Source organism: Prenolepis imparis, unplaced genomic scaffold (genome assembly GCF_030444845.1).
Source record: "Prenolepis imparis isolate NDT839.2.m4 unplaced genomic scaffold, iyPreImpa1.0 SCAF_5, whole genome shotgun sequence".
Classification (NCBI taxonomy): domain Eukaryota; kingdom Metazoa; phylum Arthropoda; class Insecta; order Hymenoptera; family Formicidae; genus Prenolepis; species Prenolepis imparis.
In genome coordinates this window covers 12,038,166-12,063,076 of record NW_028141163.1, presented here as the reverse complement: position 1 = coordinate 12,063,076, position 24,911 = coordinate 12,038,166, and the positions used below count along the sequence as shown (strand labels likewise).

At 32.3% G+C, this 24,911-nt stretch overlaps 2 protein-coding genes across 2 annotated transcripts in view; one reads left to right on the top strand and one right to left on the bottom strand.

Annotated features, from left to right (window-relative positions):
• The window catches only part of LOC145936615 (uncharacterized), a 50,946-nt gene that overhangs the window by 3,958 nt on the left and 22,077 nt on the right, over positions 1-24,911 (top strand). The window contains exons 6-7 of the mRNA XM_083038953.1: positions 1,118-1,214; positions 3,448-3,612. Of these exons, the coding sequence (XP_082895079.1) occupies positions 1,118-1,214; positions 3,448-3,612 (262 nt within the window). The remainder of the gene's footprint in view (positions 1-1,117; positions 1,215-3,447; positions 3,613-24,911) is intronic.
• Positions 114-996, bottom strand: LOC145936617 (cilia- and flagella-associated protein 299). Its single transcript, XM_083038954.1, has one exon. The coding sequence runs from the start codon at positions 859-861 to the stop codon at positions 142-144; it is 720 nt and encodes a 239-aa protein (XP_082895080.1). The 5' UTR covers positions 862-996; the 3' UTR covers positions 114-141.

Below are 24,911 nucleotides of genomic sequence, written 5' to 3'. Positions count from 1 at the left end.
TAAAATGTTTTCTTTAATTGCTACCGTTTTTATTTGTATATTGTTTCTTTCCTTGGAAAAGGGACGAGACAAGATTAATTTTGCAATTCGCGAAATATGTCCAGTCATTAAAGCGTAATTAAAGCCGAATGCTCGACGCCTCTAATTTTCGAAGTTAATTTTGCTTCTGATCACATGATCATACAATATCACGTGCTCGTAAAACGGGCAATGTATCCGTACTCTCGTTGTATATACGCCAGGCGATGTAGCAGTCGGGTCGACAGTGATCGTCTGCTTGTCGTGAATATTTTTAAACAACAGTCCACGCTTGGGATCCACAATAGGTACATAATTGCGGGTTTCGTTCAAGCACGTTCTTCCCGTTCTCCAGTGATAATATGCGAGGTCTCGCTTGAGCGGCGACAATCTTCTCTCGCCGCGATAATACGGCAGCCAATTTTCTGATTTGAGTCGGTCGCCGAAATCGATGTAGGCCGACTCTTCGAACTGTCGCAATTTCGTGGCAAAGTGTCGAACGTAGATGATAGTCGACAAACATCCCAATCTGTTAGGTCGCTCGCGTAGACCGAGTTCTTCCATTAACCTACCTACGGGCGTCACATATTCGCAAGCGAGTACGTAAGGCCGGTGAACGGGAACCAGTAGATTTTTCACGATGTGCAAGCGACGATAAAAACTCTTTTCGTTCAGGGTCTCGCCGGTACAGCGATAACCGAGCTCGGCCAATTGCTGGGCGGTTTTGCTGCTTCGGAGATAGTAGATGTCTATTGGGTTCACCAGCGAGTCTAAGTATTCCTCATAATTGTAAAAATCCAGGAGTCTTCTATCACTATCGGTCTGCGTCCCGATGACAGTCATGTCGACAAGGAAAGAGATATTCTTAAACCAATAATTTCACGCTGTCAATGCATAAAATACTTTATATTGTTCTATATAAACAATCGAGACGCGCAAAATGCACATCCAAGCGAGAATATCGAAGTATCGACATGTTTGATGCCTCGTTATTGTTGCGAGAATGTTACAATTTTTATTGATAATGTCACGCACAAGATTTATCGAGGCAACTCGGCAACGACATGTCCTACATTTCATGATCTTTTTTCCCCCTTAGGACGAAAATGAACGAATCCGCAATATGGGAGGTGTTGTCGTCCATTGCATGGGAGTCCTACGAGTAAATGGATTCCTCAGCATATCCCGAGCTATAGGTAAGTTTTTATAATGTACTTATATGCTTCTTTTAGTATGATAATATAAGAGTTTCGTATTTTTTTATTTTTTTTGTCTCGCGTGAAAATATTTGCAGTAACTGTATAATGAAAAAACGTGTGGAAAAAATATGTTTTTCTGTTAGATTTTTCGGTGAAATTTTTACCAGTCGGTTTTTGCCACGTCGCGATACAAAATTAATGTACAGATGGAAACAGCAATGGATCGCTCATGACTAAAGAATAAAGAATATTTACTTTTTATTCAATGTTTATGACATAATAGTAGTAAGAGACGATCATAAATAGTTTTGAATCTTCTACAGAGTCTACAGGAAATATTTAGATAAGGAATGAAGGGAACATAGTTGCAAACACTGTTTCCTAAGTCCTAAGACATAAGAGGGATTTAATCACGGCTATCTTGTTTAGGAACACATATCAATTTTCATTTTATATTTGAATGCATTAGCGTTTTCCAGTAATAATCAATCAATGAGTGTTCCTATCAAGATGATAATAAATGACTTCTCTTATGCTTTAAAATCACCTATAGCGCTCACATATATTTTCTTCAGTTTTTATCTCCATGACAGGAAACGCGAATAAGAAACCACGATATCTGTCTTGATTTTCGTATAATTCTATTATATGTAGATCAAAGAGATATTGATAAATACATATGAGAATTTAAGTTTAATATAACAACGATCTGGCTTACTTTTTGCTTCCTCTAAGCTTTGTTTTTGTGAAAATTTTTTTTCAAGTTTCTATGTGTTCCAAAACATCGAAAAATTAAAAAAAAATATCCACATTTTTTACAAAAATATCCATATGTTTGTATCCATTTTTTTCGCTATCATAGAGGAAGTTTAATGAGTGAAATAAAATAATAAGGAAGCAATGTGCAAGTTTCCAATTTGCCAAGTAGACCACAAATAGCGAAAACTTCGTGTTTTTAATCTCCACCATTTCCTTTTTTTTTTTATAAGTTATATGATTTTTTTCTTTTCGTATTTGTGCAAGATCTGAATTTGATGGTTATTTTGGGTAAATCTAAATTTTTATCGAATGAAAATTATCAGACCAGCATGGAATTATTGACACGAGGTGCATTTTTTTCATGTCCACGGAAAATTTGATTGAAATATTTGTTGCTGGTCGCGCGCGGAATATTTACTCGCGTCCAAACGTGAAGCGGGTGCCAAGTAAGGACAAGCGAGGGATACCCAATTACGGTTTGAAGTGCGACGTGTAGGTGCAAAGAGAACTGAGAAAAAAATTCTGGCTGCGTGTATCGGGTATCCTGTTGGTTCCGTTTGTCCGCTGACACAATAGTACGTGCAGTTACGCTCCAGGGACGCTCCACCGAGTAGCTCGCATGTCCGGAATATAATTAAAAAAGACTATTTCTGCTCCCATCTTTAGCATAGATTAGATGCTAAAAAGCTCGCGGGGCCAATATTGGAATAACGTTCATAAATTTTAATATTATTGATACGATGTGCTCTGGAGATGAAAAAATGATGCCTCGCGAAGACTTCTAATATAGCCTCAATTATTGAAAGTTATTTTTTTTAATTAATTTTAATTTTAGCTTTTTATCAAATATTTCGATGGTTAGATTAGGTATCAACAATGTGTGAATTGAGTTCGGCTTAATAACGTTATTTTCCGCGAGAATTTGATTAAACAAAGCCAACTCTCTAGTAGATGCAACGGATGTGATCTTAAGTGAAATAAAAATTCCGGAAAGTTAATTACGAATTTATAAAAATTAATTTCATTATGGCAAATGAGGTAATACTTTTGGCTGCGTGATGTACAAATATTTCCGTATATATACGCTCTATGGGACGTAATTTTTGTAAGGAGGCGAGGAAGAGAAAAAAAAGAGCGGCTAGTTCAGATTCATAATAATAACCGGAAGTGCGCGGTGATGTTGCGCCGGCGTCATTATTTAAATTAACCGCGCTATTCATTAAACAGTTAATTATAGTTAATTGCGCGCCGCGTAGCATGTTTTTTTTACGTGTAAAATGTCTGAATTACGGCTTTAGAGCCATATGGATATATAAACCGTAAACAGTTACCTCTCTGCTACGATCTTAATACGCGCATACTTTCGGAACCGAGCATTCCTTTCCGCTTTTCGCGTTTGCGAGTGCTTGAAAGCACTGCGGAGAACGGTCGCGTTCTTTCTTGATCTTTTTTTTTTCTTCCTTTTTCTCAGGCGATGTCCCGTATAAACCGTACGTTAGCGGCGAGCCTGAGGTCCGATGCGTGTCTCTGGACGGTACCGAAGATTTTCTCATAATCGCCTGCGACGGATTGTGGGACTACGTGGACCAGAGGACCGCGGCTCTCCGTGTTTACAGACAGGTGCTGCAGAATCCGCGTAAGTACTATTATATTTTTTTTTCATTGTCAGCACACGTAATAAGCGAGTGCTCGATAATCATAAGATTTGGCGTTATATTCTTAAGCCACGACTCTCATCTTTTAGTCCGATAAAATTGATGGTACAACCGCGAATGTAACGATTTTACATATAATATATGTGAAAAAATTAGTCAAAAATATATAAGAATTTTTTTCATATAATAAGGCTCTGTTTTCGCGAAAATTAATTGAAAAATTAGTGATATTTGTTTCCTCTTTTTAAGCTTAAACATATCTAATCTATATTGCATAAATATTTTAACAATATTCTATTTAATAAAGCAATTTAAAATAATTTAAATTATTGGAAAAAATAGTGTATAAAGTATCTAAAAAAACGTTAGAAATCATTCAAGTTTCAAACAAGCGTAATATATTTTTCAATTTTTAAAGAGCCAATTTTTCCGAAAATAAATCCTAGTATAAAAAATTTTATTTTATACTTCTATTTATTTTTTTAATATAGAGTCATCATCTTTCCAATTATACCACAATTTTGAAAAACATATATATGTGTATACATATATAATTTTTGATAATTTATAAAGCTTAATAAGGGGAAAAAAGAGAAAGAATTTTTTACGTGCTGATAACAAGATAATCCGTCAATTTTGAACTTGTAAACTTTTAAAAATCACCAGATATATAAAGTTTCTTACGAAAAGAATTTTTTATTAATTAGCGAGAAGAAAATTGATCGAATATTGCGCTCGATAAGTATTCAATATAATACATCGATCGATTGACAATTTAGATGATAAACAGAAAGATATGAAATCCAAGTTGAATTATTTCCATAATTATCATATCGCCTGTAGATATTTGACGATATTCGCGAAGTTGGGGGAAAGGATGTGGTCTCGTCGAGGAATATGCGCTAGAAAAGACGAATCTTTTTCTAATCTAGTCGCTCTTCTCTTCGTGGCCTTTACTTGTCATGCTCTGTTTCCTTGATTTCCGGGATAGACACGACATAAAATTTGCGTAGCATTTTACGACGCGTTTTTTCGTCGATCGATTGATCGAGATCGATCAATGACGTTTCTTTTTGTACAAAGAATCTTTATCGACGAGAAGGATATCAATGCAGAAGCGACCTTGGTAATCCTATTGTTTAAGAACTATTCGCGATTCGTTTCTCGCAGATTGAGCTACTTTTTTACAAAAAGAGATGAGAAAGCGAGAAGGAACAGCTGAAGCAGCAGGTGAGCGAGAAATTGCCACAATTTCGTGCAGATGCACACAGCTGTGCGACACGAGATATTTTTATTATTTAGAGAGGAGTAGAAAAATGACCAATCTTTCCGCGTTTAAATAATATCAATAGTTACAGTATACTAAATACTAAACTATAATAATAATCATCAATCTTTCAATCTAATTAAAGTGATTAAAATGTCTTGACACTTTCAAAAAATCAACTTGAAGTCAAAGAATTCGCATAATTGGAACATACTTTATTGTTATAGTAAACAGACAGATACAGAGTGATTTATTTTAATCTTAACAGGTAAATATATGGCAATTACGAGGTTTAAAGAAAAAAATGTATCAGGCAAAAGTTGTAGGGTTTCGAGAGAGATATAATTCGTGACCTAGAAGTTTCCTTGAATCATGTTTTTTAAGGTCCTTAATTGGCGCAAAGAAAATACATAATTGTTTTTAATAAAAAATATATAATTTGCAATCAGCAATTAAATATTTTTTTCTTAAAAACAACTATGTATTTTCTTTATACCAATTGATTCTTTTTATTATTTAGCGCATAAAAATACTCTACAACTTTTGTCTGATAACCCCGTGATTCCCAAGTATTTGTCTGTTAGAATTAATGTGAATCACCTTGAAGACAGCGGAAATCAGCTCTTTCAGTGTATATATGTTCTAAGTTCAAACATTTTTTTTTCAAATACTGACAACCTTCAACACAAAAAGTCGTTTTTCGAATTTTTGCGAATTTCACTAATAAAAATCTCGTGTGATTGAATCATTTTTCTAACTTCAACTGTTCAAGGCGCTGCATCTCGCACCGTAAATTTTTTTTTCGCGCTATCGACCCGCGCTACGTCTTGCGTGATTCGTTTCTTCTTTTTACGGTATCGAAGGGAGGTCTACCGAATGTATAACGCAAACCCGAATGCTTCTCTTGGCCTCTTCCTTCGTCCTCGTACGAAGTCGATGCCTGACGGCTGTTCCGATCATTCGCTCGCTCGTCATCCGTTTGTACAGTCAGTCGGTCGTCTTCTCTCGCATCGCCGAGACGTTTTTCCTTCGATCGATTTTTCGCCACGGCCAAACCTTGCCTCTTAGTTGGTGACTCAGTGATTCACAGTGATTCATAGTGTTTCTGAGGAGGAGGCTCTGGGCGAGCATATTACAAGTCCGACCAATAAGCTTTCGCGTGAGTCTTGGCTGGTAAGTTCCAGACCACCCGCAATTAATTGACCGCGAATAATGATGGAAAGATATAACGAAAAATGTATAGGACTCTTAAAAAAAAAACACTCGTTATTGAGAATTTTGCTCCCAAATATTTTTGTATGTAATATAAATGAATATAAATAATGGAATAGGTTTTTATGATTAGAGAGAGAAATTAATTAAAATTTAATTAAGTCCAATTTTTTCGACATTTTCAATTACCTCGTTTGGTTTTATTATTTATTTTAGAAGATCTTTGACTTTTCATAATTAATATCGAAAATGTATCGAGTGCCCGAGGTTATCTCGAAATTAATGCTCATTAATCATGGATATGCTTGTCGATATCATATTCGTGGGAAAGAATATTATTTCCGCGATCCCTCAATTTGATAAGTGTGAGAAATTTTTTTTACCGAGAAGAAAGAATGTTGCAAATTATGTTTTAAAATTTTAATTTTTTTTTTAAATTGGGATTTCGAAACTTTTGGCAAGAGGTTATTTTTATAGAAATTTTTCAGCAAATTTTTTAAATATAACAAATCTCATTTAGATTTAATCAAAAATAGATTTAGATGAAGTTAGAATTTTTTCGAGATGGGGATGGGCTTCTTTGCTCATGTTTTCGTTTTATAACACACACACATTATAAATTATTCTACCAAATATTATATATTCTTTTTTAAATGTGTACATATAGTATCATTAATTGTTGTGGTAAAAATATTGCTGTTATTTTTAAAATTGATATTTCGAAAACTATGGATCTTAGCACATTCTTCTTCTGGTAAAAAAAAAAAATCCTATCAAAATGACCTATTAAATTGAGAGATCTCAGAAATAAGATTTCTTTCTGCTCGTGTATCCACGACTCACATAGAAATTGCAATTGGATTTCGCGCACAAATAGGATAATGAGATTCAATATTTTCTTTTTTGAATGACTAAAAAAAAGATTCAACTAATCGAGCAATGGCTGGCTATTGTCGTCGTCTGAGAGACGTTTTCCCAGCAATGTTGCGTCAACGTTCATCGCGAAAGGAGTCCGGAAATCTCTCCCCCCTCGTGAAATACCGTATATTGCCGTCTACGAAAATATGTCTACCCGTTAGGAAGTGCGCGGTTATCGTTGCTATCCGCCACGCCGACGTAATCTTCCTTTCGCGCTTTTACGCAAAGGAATTCGAAAATTACGTAAATCCTGTGTCGACGAATATATTTTTGCGTCGTTGAATTTCTTAGAAACTGCGCCGCATTTTCGGTGTAGGCTATAAATTTGCGCTTATTTTCTACAAAATTTCCAGAATTTGCCTTGGATAATTATGAATAATTGATTAATCACTTAAGTTGGCTACTAATTTTAAGTTAACTTAAATCATTAATCTCTGAAAAAAGGCCTGAATTATTTATTAACCAATAGTCACATGTCATATACATTTTAGTCTCTTAACTAATAAATAATTAAAATTGACATATATGTATATAGTAATTCGAAATTTTTTAGATGGATTATTTTTTATAAAAAATAGGAACAAGTGTATTTCTAATCACTGCAATATTTAACTGAAACGCTAACTAATGCATACTAACGTATTCTATATTTACGTACTGATGTAAGTATTTGTAATCAGAAAAGAGAGAAATAGGGATGAAACGTATCTCTCCTTTAGTAGAGGTTAAGCTGAAAATACATGATTTATAACAGAGAGATAAACCTCTTTTAAAAGTGACTCATCTAAACAGATCCAGCTTATTGTTAGTAAACAGATAGATTTATAGAGTGATTAATTTTAATTTCAACAGGTAAATATTTGGAAATCACAGGATTTTAGAAAAAAATGTATCAGGCAAAAATTGTAAGGTTTCGAGAGAGACATAATATCGCGAAATTAAAATTGCTCTTGGGTGACATTTCCAAGATAATTTAAAGGTCATTTCAATTTAGTTGTTTTTTAAATTAATCATTCTAATTTTTCATATATAAATCAATGCCACGTAATATTTGACATAAAAAGTTAGGATGGGATAGGATATAAGGATAGGATAGAAGAGTGAATAGTTTATGAGATTTTATACTTTAATTGGACATAATTTTACATAATAAACTATGAAATATCTCGTCAAAATATGTATTTTTCAATGATTTTATCTCAATACATATATGCGTAAAATAATAAGAGAAATTAATTGGTGTAAAAAAACACATAGTTGTTTAAGAAAAAATATGTAGCTAATTGCAAATTATATACTTTGCAAGAGAATGTGCAGCATTAAAGATCTTTTTTATCCGTCTCGCGTTCCTATTATTGTTGATTCGGGAGTAACGCGCGGAAATAACGCGTTATTCGCATATGGAGTCACGCGATATACATATAAAATTGACGACATTTGTCGTCTGGCACTCAGGAAAGATATTCCTTGTGGATAGTAGTGGAGAACGTGCAGCATCCCAAAAATACGTCGATGATTCTGTCGACGCTCTGTGATGCATCTTTGACACGATAGTCCGATATAATTTCGCTCTTTATGTCTTAAACATTTTATATAAATTTTGTAATATTCTAATCATCTAACATTCTGTACAATAGTCTGCGATGACGACACAACTGTATGTTCATCGCAGCTGCATCTGTTTTAATATCGGGATTAGTAATCACATAATTTATTTCAATGGGTACTATGACATATATTTCTTTTTTTAGCATATATGTGTGTTCATATTACAATAATTATGTATAAAGATTTGCCCTGTAAGAAACCACTAAAATCGAAAAATCGAGTTTTTGCTAATTTTAAAGGTCCTTGGTTTTCTTTAACGAAATTGCTTCAGTTCAATAATCAGAATAAATTTTAATAGAAACTCTGTTATCGATTATTTGACGTACATATTATCTATAAATGTAATATATCGTTTTATAGTTAGTTATATAGTTATAATTCATTTTCTCTAAAAATTACATTTACAACTTTACGACTTTACTTATAACACTTATTGCTGTGATATTCGGTCATTTTACGATGGTATTGGATTGGTAGCAAAATATATTTTAATATATTCTAAAATATATTTTAGACATTTTATAAATTCGTTCTATTCAATCGAGACAATAATTGGAAGCATTATTTGCTTGAATATAAATTACAAAAATTATTCGCGTTTAATCCTAACGTTATAAAATATTGATGGACTATAATTGAGGACTTGTATCAAACTGAATGTCAAGGCTTTGCTTTTATTTGATTACCGCTTGGCTTGCAACTTTCTAGTAATAATAAATTATTAATAAAACCAGTTTTGTTTAAAATCTTGGCTAATTGAAATCTCCGGAAGAGATGCGCGCGATTCGGTTTGGCTCGACTCGGCTCGGCTCGACACGGCGCATGGCAACAGTGCAATGGCGTTAAAATATCGCAATAAGGCATTAAACAAAGGAATCCGGGAAGAGCTGAACCAAGACCGCGGTTACTGAAGCGAAACGCCTAGAGCGTTTCTTCGTCTCGAAGGGACTCGTCGGGGAAACGATGTTCCGGAGAAAAGGGAAGGATGAGGATGAGATAAGAGTTGGAGGGACGTGAAGAGAAGGTATCCATTCACAAGGCATCGCGGAAGGTGAAATTTGGGTTACAGTTTCTTATTGCTGAGCTACACTCAATCCATTAATGATTCCTTCTTCCGATCTTACATATACTGGTTGGTCTGACACAGTGGTAGACCTCGTCCTCAAAAAGATCGAAGACCATGATCAAAGGGAGACACATACTCGAACTCTCTCTCTCTCTCTCCGCGAATCCACGAACTGATGCTGCGATCGAACAGCGAGATCGATCGTCGTTCCGGATCTTCCTCTCCGCGGCTGCGAAAAAGCTCGGATATGCCTCGTTATTCCATGATGATCGGCATTGTCTCGCGTAACGAGTCTCTCGGCTTTTGTCTCGCATGAGAACCGCTGAATTGCAATAGCGTTCGCAACAATCGTTCGTATAATCATCGGTGCAGCCTACCCGCACATCCGATGAATCATCCCAAGGATCCCGCGTCCGTCTTAAATCCTTTGACATCGCACTCATCCTTGGAGCTTCCATCGCGCGATATATCTCTGTCTCAAAGACAGCTTCTTTAAATTCATATTATAGTAATTTTTTATATTATTAAAGATAAGATTAATGTATGAATGATAAACTCATTGACGAATCTACAATTGATTTTTCTTTAGAAAAAATTTAGGAGAAACTTATCTTTTAGCTGAAAAATATTTTCATTTTTCCCCTTTGCGTTTCAAGTGCCAGTTAGATTAGTTTGAAGAATTTTTAGATTCTAAGAATGTATAATTACTTTTTGATTTTATTTATTACAACAAGATAATTAAATAGCATACACGTTTGGAAGAGAAGAAAGGTTTCAAATCCGATACATATTTTATTAGTTAGATTCATTGATCATAGTCGAAGTCGGAGACGATTTCAATTGCATTGCTTTAAGAGATTGATCAACAGGATGGCGTTAACACTTTCTTTCGTTGTCAAGGAATTAATATGAAGCCGGATATAAACGCATCCGATATTACGGTCGAAAACAAAACCCAGTCAAGGAGAGGCGAGACGTCTTCGTGCTTTTTACGCTTATGACGCCAGCGAGTAGTTCCAATTTTAGTGTAGCGTGCGAGCATTTGCTCGCACGTCGAGACATTCGTATCTGACTCACTGCGAAATTCCCGACATCGCTCGCCGGATGAATTTGATTTTTTAACTTGACGCGATGCACGCGTGTTGCTAGTAAGGGCGTTGGTTCCAAGGAGGGAAACTCTTGCCGGGAGACAACCGAATCTCAAGTATGGATCCGAAAAAGTAAAAACGGAACGACGAAGAGAGAGAGAGAGAGAGAGAGATGACGCTCTTGAAAATTACTTCCTCGCGATGTCACTTCGCGGAGAGTGCTAAAAATACAAACGGTCGCTTCTCGCTGCTAGGGGGCCAACACAGTCAGCGTTTGAAGGATTTTAACAGCTGAAAGGCATTTCTCGTCCTAGGACGCGATACACCTAAGGTCGACGACCTCATCTTTTCCAAGAGAGCGATACGTCGGAGACGGTGAAACGCTTGTAATAACGTAAACTCGATTCCTCTCGCGAGGAACTGACCTGCACAACTTGATAACTTGGCAATTTTCACGAATTGGCCGGATATCGGATGATAGCGATTCGCGATTTTCTCGCTTCTTATTGAAGATATTTCGTATCACTAATAGTGATTTAAATCGCGTTAAACATGTAGCTGCTAGTTGCAAATCATATCAAATACAACTATGTGTTCTTTTTATACCAATTAATTTTTCTCATTATGTTTACGAAAGTGTTGAGATAAGATCGTCGAAAAATGAATATTTTAAAGAAACGAAATATTTCATAGTTTATGCCAAATTAAAATATAAAAATATTAAGTAATTCCATTAAAAAAAAACTAGGTTGATCTTTAAATGACCTCGAAAAATGCCACCCAAGGACAATTCTAGGTCATGATATTATGTCTCTCTACTTTTGCCTGATACATTGTTCTCTGAAAACCATGCAATTTCCAGATATTTGCCTGTTAAAATAAATCATCCTGTAGGATACCATCTGTTTGAAAAAAATGATTGATTTAACATACGTCAGTTGCCAGAAAGCTCCATCAAATTTTTCCGTTGCGTATATCAGACAGATTCTTGATTGTAGAACATACGACATTTAAACTGTCGTTTGATTGCTATTTTTAGTTGTATTTTTACGTCATCACTTATAATTACATCTTTATTCGGACTATCTTTATCAAGAGAATACTCCATTAACGACTTCCGTTTAGAACTCCGAGTGCGGATGTTTATTCAAAACGTGATCGACACTCTGAATAATAATAGTTTATACGAGGGAAAGGGGGATTTTCTTTTCTGCTACATCGCGTTTTCACCGAAGCAATGAGTAACGCGAGCTTTCGTGCTTGTGAGGATGATAATAAACGCGATGATGTCACCGACGAACGTCATCAGGAGTGGTTAATCGGTACGAAGCGTGTAAAAATATATATTATGTATGTGTGATATGTAACATCTGGTACACTTCCTCGTTCGCGTTAGGGAAATATCAGCCTCTCTGTGGAGACCACACCTACGATAGCGTGAAACTTTCGGTCTGGTCGTAATTAGCAGTTTTAAGATGGACGTACATGTTTTATGACTATATATTAATTTATGCGATTTTATTTTCTTTAATTATTTCTAATATACGAAAGAAGAAAGTAGGTCGGTTAGTATTTCATTGCGATGCGTATAATGATCTAGATATAAATTTCATATTTCTTCTTCTTCTCGTGAAATAATTGTGAATATTATTTCACATTTTTTAATCAATTTTTTATTTTGTTATAATGAAGGGTTTTTTTGCTATTTTGATTAATAATGTGAAATACGATTTTTAATAAAAAAACATGTTATATATTGCATTATAAATTGAATATTAAATTATTATATAATTGTGTCTAATCATTATTAGATGAATAGAGAATTCATTAAATGTTTATTATTTATTTATTGATATATTGTTTCAATGTAGATAGAAGAATGTTTAATAAATGACCAACTGGGTCAAATCTCTTCTTATACACAGTTAAATTTAGTACATTAAAATGGAGATATATTGTTTCTCTTTTAGCTGAAAAAGTAATATCTATCTTGAATAATAATAAATTACTCTTAAAGAAACAAATGATATAAAATTTGTATTTGATAATAATATAAACTTCTTCAAAAGAAATAATATTATCTAAAACAATTTCAGTAATTTAAGGTTGGATCGGTGATAAATTATTGCTTTTCAAATATGAAATCGGTAGAATTCATATATAAAATTTGATGTTTCAATTGTGTTCAGTATTTATATAGTTAATGATGTTTAATATTGCCTAACTTAAAGTGTATAATTACGGTTTTTTAAACATGATATTAAAATTTTTTATAATAAGAAAGAGAGAAGTTAAAAGAACATTCATAAATATTATTCATATCTTTTAATATTATTAAATTGAATTATTGAACACTTTCACAATTAGTCTCAAAAATAATCCGATTAGTCATGTCTAAAAATTGTGATGTAAAAAAATTTTGAGAAGTTCATCTCTCTCTTGAAGATGGGGCTGGATTAATTTTGAGGATAGGTAGGTCACTTTTAAAAGAGGTAGATTACTTTTTTTCTAATAAATAGATTACTTTTTATATGTGATTACTTTTATATGAACAAGAAGTATTAATAATAAAATATCAATGGAGGAATATTTAATCTAGAGAGATGTTTGAACGGAACAAAAATTTGGGAACGCTATTAAAATTATTGAAAGCAATATCAGCATAAGTAAGATTTGCATATATTTTGAGGAATATGTTTGCAAAGTTCAATAAATGATAATTGTTATTCTTTTAATATAAATTTACTCTATGTCTATTTATATTTATATAATATCTAAAAAGTACTTGTTGTTAAAAATTTGAACTTTTTTTCCGAACAATGTTATATAAAAACAATTTTTAAAATATCATATATCTCTCCATTGGTGCATTTATTCTATCTATATTATATGATCTCATATTATGTGATCAATCGCATACTAAAAGAGAGATGAATCATACTGTTTCTTTCTTCTTATCGTATATTTATAAAAAAATACTTATTTCAATACGTAAATAAAGAGTATATTAGAACGACGTTTCAGATATTGAGATATTATTTAAAATACGCTTGTTGTTATACTTTTATGATTTATTTTTAAAGATAGTCCATTTAATCTCGAGAATTATATCATTCCTGATAGTTACTAAGATAATTACATGTTATTACATAAAATGGAATTTACATGTGATAGCATGTTCAACGTGTTCAACATGTAACTCTTTATATGTGAGAGATTGATTTTTGATTCGAGCGCATCTCTCGTAGAATAAAAAAGTATGGCTAGATACAGTTTGGTCGCGTCTGGGCGACTTCTCATAAATGGAGAAAGTCAGAAATTGGCGAATTAAAGCGAAGAGTTTCCAGTTTCTCGTTATACGAAAAACACTTTCCAGGTACATAATGCACAAACATCTCTCGAGCTATTTACGCCCGTCTAGCAATATATATGAGTTTGATAAATTCAAGTTAAGAATGTTATCTCGCGCGCGCGAATAAACATCGACTAACTTGTAACTGCGTAAGTAAGCGCAATTTTAACACGATGAGGCCGATAATTATACGGTAAATTATCGCCGAGAAAGTCACTCGAAGCCAGGCGCATCTGATAAAGCGTTCGTTATGCTTGTACGATCGCATTCGCGATCGTTCCACACTGTGGAGATCGAGCAAAAATGATCCATATTCATTGTGGTTTAAGTCTGGTCGTTTTTTATGAGAGATAATGCAGAATGTGGCGTATTTAGAACCGCGATGGATTAAGGTTACCGCTTTTTCCGTCAGCTTGTAAATATTTCCAGAAAATTGAAAAAAACAATATTCTTTTTTGACAAATAATAATATTTATTTAATTTTTAATTTTAATTTTAATTTTATTTTTATTTTAAAATTTTAATTTTATTTTTAATTTTAATTTTATTTTATTTTAATAATATTTATTTTATACTTTTTTTATATTTTATTTATTGACTATTTTTTATTTTACTATTCATATGCGTAAATTTCATTAAATGTATTTTGCTTCGTATGATTGCTTCAAAAATATTGGGATAGGCAGATTGTGTTATCTCGAATACATGATATATCGAAATTCATTTATGGAAATTTATTTTTTGATTATCCAATTTTCTAGCATTTGTTATTTACATTCAACTTATATGGAGGAATATTTTTAAAAAATATTAGGCGAAATCTCTTGAAATAAAAATGATTAGTTATAGGAGAAAGGAGGCTAAACTCATTGTCAGACAAACTTATTCACTCGGCCATGAATGCGCAGTGTTCTCGAATTCCTTACTAATATCAGAAAAAAAGGAATTAGAGCTAGTTTTTAGATTCTCTTTAATCTCTTTTTCTCCTTCTCTTCTTTACTTCTTTCTTTCCTTGGCAACCGTGAATAACGTGTAATAAAATATAATCTCGAACTTGTCAAGATTCTATTGTAAAATTTACTTTCGTGAGCTTTTGAATTTCGTCGACAAATTAATTTTATTTATTCCTAGACTTATATTTGTCACAAGATTTGTTGGAGTTTAAAATCTTACGCGAAAGAGCAATTTGTATTGTATTATTTATAAAGATAGAGATATAGAAAGAGAGAAGAGGAAAAATAAATCAGGGAAAATTAACATAGCTCATCAGAAAAAGCTTATAATAGTGTTAATATATAATAGCTTCAAGATCGGATTTATATTAAATAAGAAGATAAAATGTATGAAAAGTTACTTGTACAACTATAATTATTTAATTATTTAAAATACCAGATTCGAGCATGTATTATCTTAAAAAAATAATTTTTGCAAAATTATTATATTTGATATTAATGAAAGATTGTATAGTACAATTTTTCCGAATTCAGACACGTAAAATTTTCGAGTCTTCTCCTCGCGAGGCTTCAATGTTGGATTGCAATTTGTGTTGGCAGTTTATCATCTAATCTTGAGATAGGTTGAGCATGTTCGGGCTACAATTTTTACCAGGTACAACAGCTGTCACATTTGCTGGTTATTGAAGTGTATCCATAATTCGCCAATTATACCCAATTATGAGTACTTTCCAGCAACGGAACACACAGTCGTACACCATATGACACAGTGTTACACAATATCGATTTGTAGCCGGAAAGCTGCTTAGCTTTTTTATTTATTATTTTTTATTTTTTCGCCGCCAGAGTGCAAGGCAATTTAATAGCTTCATTTGTTTGCAGATTTTTAAAAATATATATACTAAAAATATATATGCACGGTGAATATGTAATAATTTAAAATCGCAGAAGATACTTTTACTGTAAAAAATTATAGCAAATGTAAAAATGTTTATATCTATGGAGTGACACAAAATTACGACACACAGTCGAACATAGCATTTTAGCTGTGTATTGATTGTATCGTCTTGTGTTGAAAAACATTGGATCGTACACTATACAATGTCGCTTGTGTAATGTTTGCTGGAAAGCACCCTATATGTACATGAGTCATTTGCATCGATCGATCGCTTGGTTTTCGAAATATTTTGTGAACGCTGTTAAAAATAGAATTTTATATCACATTTATCGTCTATATATATAATCTAAAAATTTATGCTACAAACACTCGTTCGTGGATGAAAAATGATTTTAGTTTTATCATTAAGAGATTAATGTTGAACTTATATTGAAAGAATAAATGTTTCTTACTTTATCTAGATATATTAATAAGAAATTTTTTATTGATTATTAATAATATCCGAATATCATGCATTATCTTAATAATATTCAATAATTATTATATTTAACACTAACATCACAAACATTTTAATAGTTAAAGATTTAATTGGAAATTTAAAATGTAAATTGCATTCGAATTTAAAGACTGAAAATCTTATTTATACATACACAAGTGTTTTATTAATTCCGTTACACACTATTTTCTAAGAAACTATTAAATATATCAATATGAACTTTTTTTTAATTTTTATATAGTAAACAAGTTTTAATTTCATTATAGGGAGACTAGTAATTATCGATATATGCGTCATTAAAAATGCTTTTAATAAAAAATATTCAGTTAATAAGTTCTTTATATGTAATGCGAACGTATAAGAATTTGTTTATTACATAATATATTACATAATATGAAGGAGCTTTTTATTAAATAAAATATTTAAAAGAGATTCATATATTTTCAATATATATAGTTCCTTGGAAAATAATATGTAACAGAGTTAATGAAAAATTCTGTATATAACTGTGTTTCAAAAATTTTCAATTTGTGAAAAGCTTTTCGTATTTATTTGCAATTCGGAAATAACCAGTGTCTTTCCGTTCAGAAAAAAATAGAATCGATCAAAATATATTTCTTATTAAATTTATAATCTTGGAAAACATTTTATTTCCTATTAAAAATAATGGATTCGATTAGACAGACAATTCCTTCCAGAGTCCTTACATAGCTCATCGTTTTTTAGTTTCATCGTGATATAGACAATTATAAGACCGGATCAGAGCGCGATCGGGGGACCGGTTATCCTCGTGCAGCAACGTGGTAATACCGTAATGTTCGTCCATTTTCATATACGGACCGCGTTAAGTACTTAGTGAATCATACCAGCCGGAATGCGCTGTGGCAACGTTCGCTAACATAGTCGGTTTGCGCGACGACGAGCTCTCCTCGCTGTCTCTTATTGCTTCGCCTTGAGCGAGGGATCGGTAAAGAGCGAAGGCGCCGCGGCCACACATTCGCAATGCACACTCTTGGCCGGTTTTCTTTCAATCTTTCTTCTCCCATCCGCGTCCGTCGTGTTTCTATATCTCCTCGGAAGTCGCCCGGATGCGTGTCGCGCGATGCGGTTGCGTCACGTTCGCGACCCGGTGCGATTCGCGCGGAGCGGAATACGTAGAAAACAGTCTTGCATTGCACATTGACACACAGTTCGCTTATTTAAAATATATTTTTATATATTTTTTATATAAAATATTATATTATATTTTTTATATATTTTTTATATATTTTTTATATATTTTTTAAATATATTTTTATATACAACAGAGAGAATTCTCTCTTAGAATTTATGAAAATCATGGCAATCGTGGGATGTGGTATGGAAAGAATTTTATGAGAATTTCTCTGATTAATATTTATCACAATAAAATATAAAATATGTTTGATTAATTTTCCTAAACTATATAGAAAAAATTACTAACTATATGGTAAAATTCAACAAACATATCTTATATTTTATTGTGATAAATATTAATCAGAGAAATTCTCATAAAATTCTTTCTATACCATATTGTCTCACGATTACCATGATTTTCAGGGTAAATTCTAAGAGAAAATTCTCTCTGTGTATGATCATTAATATTATCATATTTAAAAATATCATAATATGATCATATATAAAAATTCATTCGTTTACAATATCCTCTTTTTAACATTTTTAAAATAATTAACATATTTTTGATTATTTTATATAAAATATAAATTATATATTTTTATATATTATTATATATAATATATATTTTATATAAAATACAAATTTTATAAGTATAGTGTAAAATTCCACAGATTGATGCTTCTAAAGTAGAATTTGTGTGACAATTTTGAAATACTCGTACTTGGAGCATGATCTCCTTTAAGATTATGTAAAATCAATCAAACTTACTGCTTTCTGACTTGAATTCACTCGTGAAAAATTCTGTCGTCATCGTTGCGACGTTATATAATTCAAAAATATGATTTAAGAGAGCCTGTGCGGTTTCCAGCTGGTGCGGGAATATTAGTTATGATTCATCGCATAGAAAATATGAATATCTGTGTTACTCTTAAACGTGTCCTTGGTCTAGCTATTTGTTGGAGAGGCCCATGATCCTCTTGTTCATTAGAGTCGAACAATTCCGTTCGTTTCCTCGTTTTGCGCCTGAGAGCGCGGCTAATTCTCAAAAATAGCACATATCGTGTTTATTACGCTAATTAACGCCGTCGTTATTTCGGGTGCGACGTAGCTCAACCCAGAAAACAAGATTGTAAAAGCAGGTATCATGTAAGACATCTTTTAAAGGGCGACATACCGCAAATAAACATGATAATATTGAAATTTTTAGATAGATCTGTGAATCTATATTAAGCACATATAAATGTAAAATATAAATTAAAATAAGGTTCTTTAAAAATTCGCTAAAATATAAAGATTATAGTCTCAAGGTTCTTGCATAGTATATGTCTGAATAAATCTACATTTGATGGAAGAAAAATAATTTTATGCTAACATAACTTGTGTGCTTGCGGTTGTTTGTTCTCTCTAGCTATGTTATTACAAGATTACAACCGCGAAATAGAGGCGCACTATTGTGGTACGTTATTTAAAATGTATAGAAAATTAAATTAAACAATTTTTTTTTTTAACTTTTAGTATTAAAATAAATTTTTGTGCCACAGAAATACTCAAACTTTTTTATCGAATATACATCGGAGTGCCTTATTTTAATTGCATACATATAGATAATTAATGTGATTTTATTATTTGGAATATGCAAATTCTTTCTACTATTATTACTGAATGTAAGTAACGTTTTCAAGAAACGATAAAATATTTTGAGACTCGATTTGATAACCCCGAGTAGTATCTGGTTTGTGAATCATTTATTACATTATTTTATTTAAGTAAAACTAAGACAATTTTATATAATAATTATTATATATTATATAAAAATAATATATACAATTATATATATAATAACATTATTTATAAAATATTCTTTAATTGATTATACTGATTAAATATTTTATCGTATATTTGGCATCTTTGAGAGAGAGAGAAAGAGATTTTTATTCTATTAATAGTGATTCAACATTATACCTAATATCCTTATCTTCAATTATACACATATTTCATATATTTCTTATATATTATATTATTTTTATTTTTTGTTGTCTAAAGTTTCTCTCTTAAATTATTATAATGTATGCTGTTTCGATCATTTTTCTAAAATCCCTTAAATACAACGCGACATTTCGTTTCGCTATCGATTACAAAGTGATCCTGGTTGAAAGGAAAAATAAGGGATATCCACTGTGTATTTATATAAACGCAAACAAAACCTTATTGAATATTTCTCACTCTGCGTTTCTTCATATTTGTACGAAATAACGCTCTCTCATCGACATAAACAATCGCGCGAGAGCATCGATCGTGTTCGTTGAAAAAAAGGAACTTTCTACACTGGTGAAAGCAGCGATTGTGTATGTGTGTATATGAGAAAGCAACGGTATAATTTTGATGAGTTCAATTGTTGCAATACCGCAGAAAAATTACATCGCGCACCGAAAGTGTCGCGATCGATACGATCATTTTTATTTGCCCATACAACATTGAAATCTTAGTTATTTTGATATCTGGATAAAACCACGATAACTCGCGACAATATATGATGTATCAGAGAAATCGCGAATATCGCGAGGGTGATGAGTCATGAGTCATCGGGTGTCGTTGATTATTTCCGGAAATATCTCCAACGCAATAGAACAATTTACGTATAAGTATATTAAATATTCAGATTTTAGATGAAAAAAAGAGCGTAAAAAGTACAGATATATAAATAAAACAGATCTCACACGAAAGAGATAAAATATAATTATATTTAATTTGTTTGTTTTCTTAAAATTTCTCTTGAAAATCTTTTCCTTTTTAAAATAAAAGACAAATTTCAAAACCTGATACTTTTGAAAATCATATTTAAATTTAACAAGCAACTTTCCAAGCAGCAAAAAAATATATAAAAAATGTTTAAAACTCATTTTCAGAGATATTTAAAAAATGTTAAAATGTTAATTGGTTAAGTCCTTTTTATTCATTAAAAAAAAAATGTTTATTTTTACGTAATATTAAACATTAAATATTTATATTAAATATTTAATAAACGTTAAATTAATATTTATATTACATTAACGTGAAAATACACGTTTTTTTTTAATGAATAAAAAGGAACTTAACCAATTATTTTAACATTTTTAAAATATCTTTGAAAATGAGTTTTAAATATTTTTTGCTACTTGCTACTCTTACTTAATATGAAGAAATATAATTTTTTTAGGATCTTATATTTATTTAGAAGCTATATTATTTAATCCTTTATTAATTTTTGTAACGCAATTAATTATTATATATGTACTAAAATAAACAAGAGAATATGCGAATATGTTAATGCGTCAGTTTCAAGGAAGAATTCTTCGTTGAAACTGATTTTTTGTGCACAGAGCACTAATAATTTTTCTACGAAACCAAGAGATTAATAAATCTCTAATTTGAGATTTTTATTAAACTTCTTTGTCCCCTCTCTGATATTTATTTTGATTAAATATTCAACTCTATACATATACGTACATATATACACTGTATACTCACTAGCAGAGTGTAAAATGATTGCTATCTTTAAAGGGCGAAAAAAAAGATTTTTTTTTATTAATAAAAAGATAAAATTGGCAAACCCTTCTTTACAGTTGGAAAATTTGTTTTCTTGTTAAAAAGGTCCTCGTAAAAATTTTTCTGTTAAATATTCAACACATCCATGTGTTAATTTAACATATTGCTGTTGTGTTAACTGATTGAACTCAAATGTTAAATTATGAAAACAATTTAAAAAATATATAAAAATAACACAATGTATATATATTTTTAATTTTACATAATAAATATGTAATCTTCCGTATTATTAGTGAGAGAGACAAGATTTATCTGTTAAAATTTACAGAAAAAATGTTGATTTTATTCTATAATATAGGGATGATAAAATGCAAAATGAACATTTTTTTTTAGTTTATTTAACATTAAAACTGTGTTAATTTTATATAAAATTTATTTCAAATTGAAGTTTGCACGTAAAATTAACATATATTTTCTTAGTTAATTTAACATTAAAACTATGTTAATGTTACATATAATTTATTTCAAATTATTTAAAGTTTGCATTTTTTTGTATTAAAATATAAAAGTATTCGTGTCTCCATTTAACATAATCCGCATTATGTTACATTAACACAAAAATATCTGTGGAGATGTTCGAGACATGTATAATATCTATTAAATTTAACACAAATTTTTCAACTGTGAATTCGATAAAAATATTCCCAAGTCCTACGAAATGATGGAGAGAAACCGAACGAACACCCCGTAGAAAGGTGCGACCGGGCAAAGCCGGTTGGCACGAGGGTGACTGGGGTGACGTGAGTCATCGCGCCGGGGTCGACGGTGGCGACATCCGGTGGCGGGGTGCGGCGGCGACGCCGGCGGCGGCGGCGGCGGCGAGGGATCAGTCGTGATACGCCACGCCCGGTGTAACGTCGTGTGATTCGAGCGGCGAGCACGGTTTAACGTAAGCTTGGTCCGCGCGCGACGCCCGCCGCCGCGGTCAGGTAGAACACCTTCGGAAACACACCTGTGTGTATAGTATATACTTGCGTCGCGATTCTGCCCGCGATATAGGAGAGCGTAACGTCCGCTCCGTTCGTTGTTCCTGTGCGATCGTCCTTCCGCAGGAAGAGTCGCCGGTCGGAATCTGCGCAAGCTTTGTTAGAGTGGATTCGTCCAGTCTTCGTTGCGAACCTTTCTTTTGCGGGAAACCTGCTGCCCGGGTCCTGGGATCTTTCGTCGGCTTCTGACAAAGCGTGAGTCATCGCTGCAACATTTTTTTCTTCTCTTTGTTTGGATCTTTATCCCCGTCCTTGTCAAGCGTTCGAAAATTTCAAATTATTAACCGCCATGATCGTTTTTTTTTCTTTTGTTTCGCAAGTGCACGATCGAATAAAGCGATTTTGCGAAGGGTATAGAGGAAAAATATGAGAAGGTTTTGATAATGTTTAAAAACGAAAAAATGATAAAGTTTTCCTTATATGTTCTGATCGATTGATTCTATATTATTGTGGCATATATATATACACTTAAATGAGATCAAAAGTAACGACCTTCGCATTTGACAAACATATATGTAACGTACAATCTGGCAAATCGTTTAAAATATTTCAAATTTTGTGACAACGCAATTTCGACAACGTATATTCGGCGAAAAAAAATTAATAAATTTTTCATAAAAATATTTTACATTTCGTCATAGTACATAATGACGTCAGAATCTGATATATATTCATGATATACATATATACGAATAAAAATAATAGTCCGTTATCTGGGAAACACGAGATAATGGAAAATATACTCAGTGATTGCGAGAGTTTGTAAACCGCTGGAAAAATATTCGATGTCGAAAGAAATAGACACAATTGAAACCTGAACTTTTTTCTCCCTTAGTAACAGCGCAAGACACAGGAGATAAGATAAATACGATTTCTCTTTTATTTAAATAAGAATATAGAATATAATATGTAATACTCGAAAAGAAAAAATTATACTACTGTTTAGTGAAATCGGAATAATATGAAGAAATATACATTTTTTTAGGATCTTAACGCTCCTGCATACTCACCGCAGCCATCTTGAATTGATGACGTCAGAAGCGAGAAAATATACCATAAAAATTCTTGCGACTTACGCTAAAATAAAAATGTTTTTCAATAAAATAGGGTTTGTAACCGATAGAACCGACTTGTAAAATATACCGAAAACTCTCCTTTTGTTTGGGTAAGCAATAAATAACATTGTATATGTCGAATTGAATTGAGCCCAATCAAGGACGAAAACCAGCTGTTTGACAGGTATCGAAATGAAATAAATATTTGCTTTCACATATTAAATTATAACAAAATGAGAGTCTTCGGTATATTTTAACACTATAACAATTACTTTAAAAATAGAAACACTGCACTAAAATGACGCTGTAAGTCGCAAGAATAATTTATGTCATTTTCACGCTTAATAGTTATAGTTTTGCCAAATATGGCACTGTCGTACAAATTTTACGGACTTGGCAATCGAGTATGCAGGAGCCTTAATATTTAGAAGCTATATTTATTAAAGCTATTTATATTATATTATTTATAAGCTTATTTAGAAGCTATATTATTTAATTCTTTATTAATTTTTTTAATATAAGTAATTATTATATATGTACTAAAAAAAACTCTTTTCACAACATTTCGACATCTTCTAATATACTTTATTTTTCGGATCAAAAATAGCGTTACGAAAAAATAATCCGTACAGACTCTTCCGAAATAATATATGGAATCCGCGAGGCATGCATCGAGAGCTTTTTCGATTTTGTTTAATCAGCAGATAGTTGTTGTAAAATGTTGATTTACTCGGAGAGGCGTGAGGCGAGCAAAATCTTAGGCAAACCTTAGGCGAGCACAAGGCAGGCAGTCGGCTCCGATGAACATTGGTTCAACGATCGTTCCGCGAGCGAGAACCTGGATACAATACTTACGCGCGTGCCACCTACATAATTCATATCGGTATAGAAGCCGACCGTTTTGACGAGGAGAAAAAAAGAGAAACCGCGGACGATGTTCTGCCGTGGAGAGAATTCGTGACCGAGACGATTGGCCGCGCAAAATTCCGATCAGTCCCGAGATCGCGGGAGAGCGGATGTGGAGGAATAAGCCTCGTTTTCTTTTTTCTTTTTTTTTTTTTTTTCTTCGCAGCCACACGGCGGCATATGTACACGTCGTCCCGACAAGCGTAATCCAATATTTCCATGTAATTTATATCGCAGCCGTACATGTCGGTTGTGCAAAGAGAGCCCGTAAGAGAGTCGGTGCCCGACTTATACGGGCTTCGCGTTTGCGAGAAAAAAATTTACTTTATTTTCAATGCTTAAGTAATTCGCAAAATGCTACGTCGAGTGCTTTCCAGCACCTAAACACGGTCGTACACTTTAGACACGGTGTTACATAGCGTCGACTTGTAAGCTGAAACACTGAGAATTTTAAAATTTACCTTGAAAATCATGGTAATCGTGGGACAATAGGAACAGAATTTTATGAGCTCTGATTAATATTTATCACAATAAAAATAATATCTATCACAATAAAATATAAAACATATTTGATTAATTTTACTAAACTGCATAGTAAAATTCATCAAACATATTTTATATTTTATTGTAATAGATATTATTATTTTTATTGTGATAAATATTAATCAGAGAAATTCTCATAAAATTCTTTCCATACCATATTGTCCCACGATTACCATGATTTTCAGGATAAAT

Excerpts from the sequence above, each read along its gene's own strand:
- LOC145936617 (XM_083038954.1), bottom strand. The coding sequence starts at position 861 with ATGACTGTCATCGGGACGCAGACCGATAGTGATAGAAGACTCCTGGAT.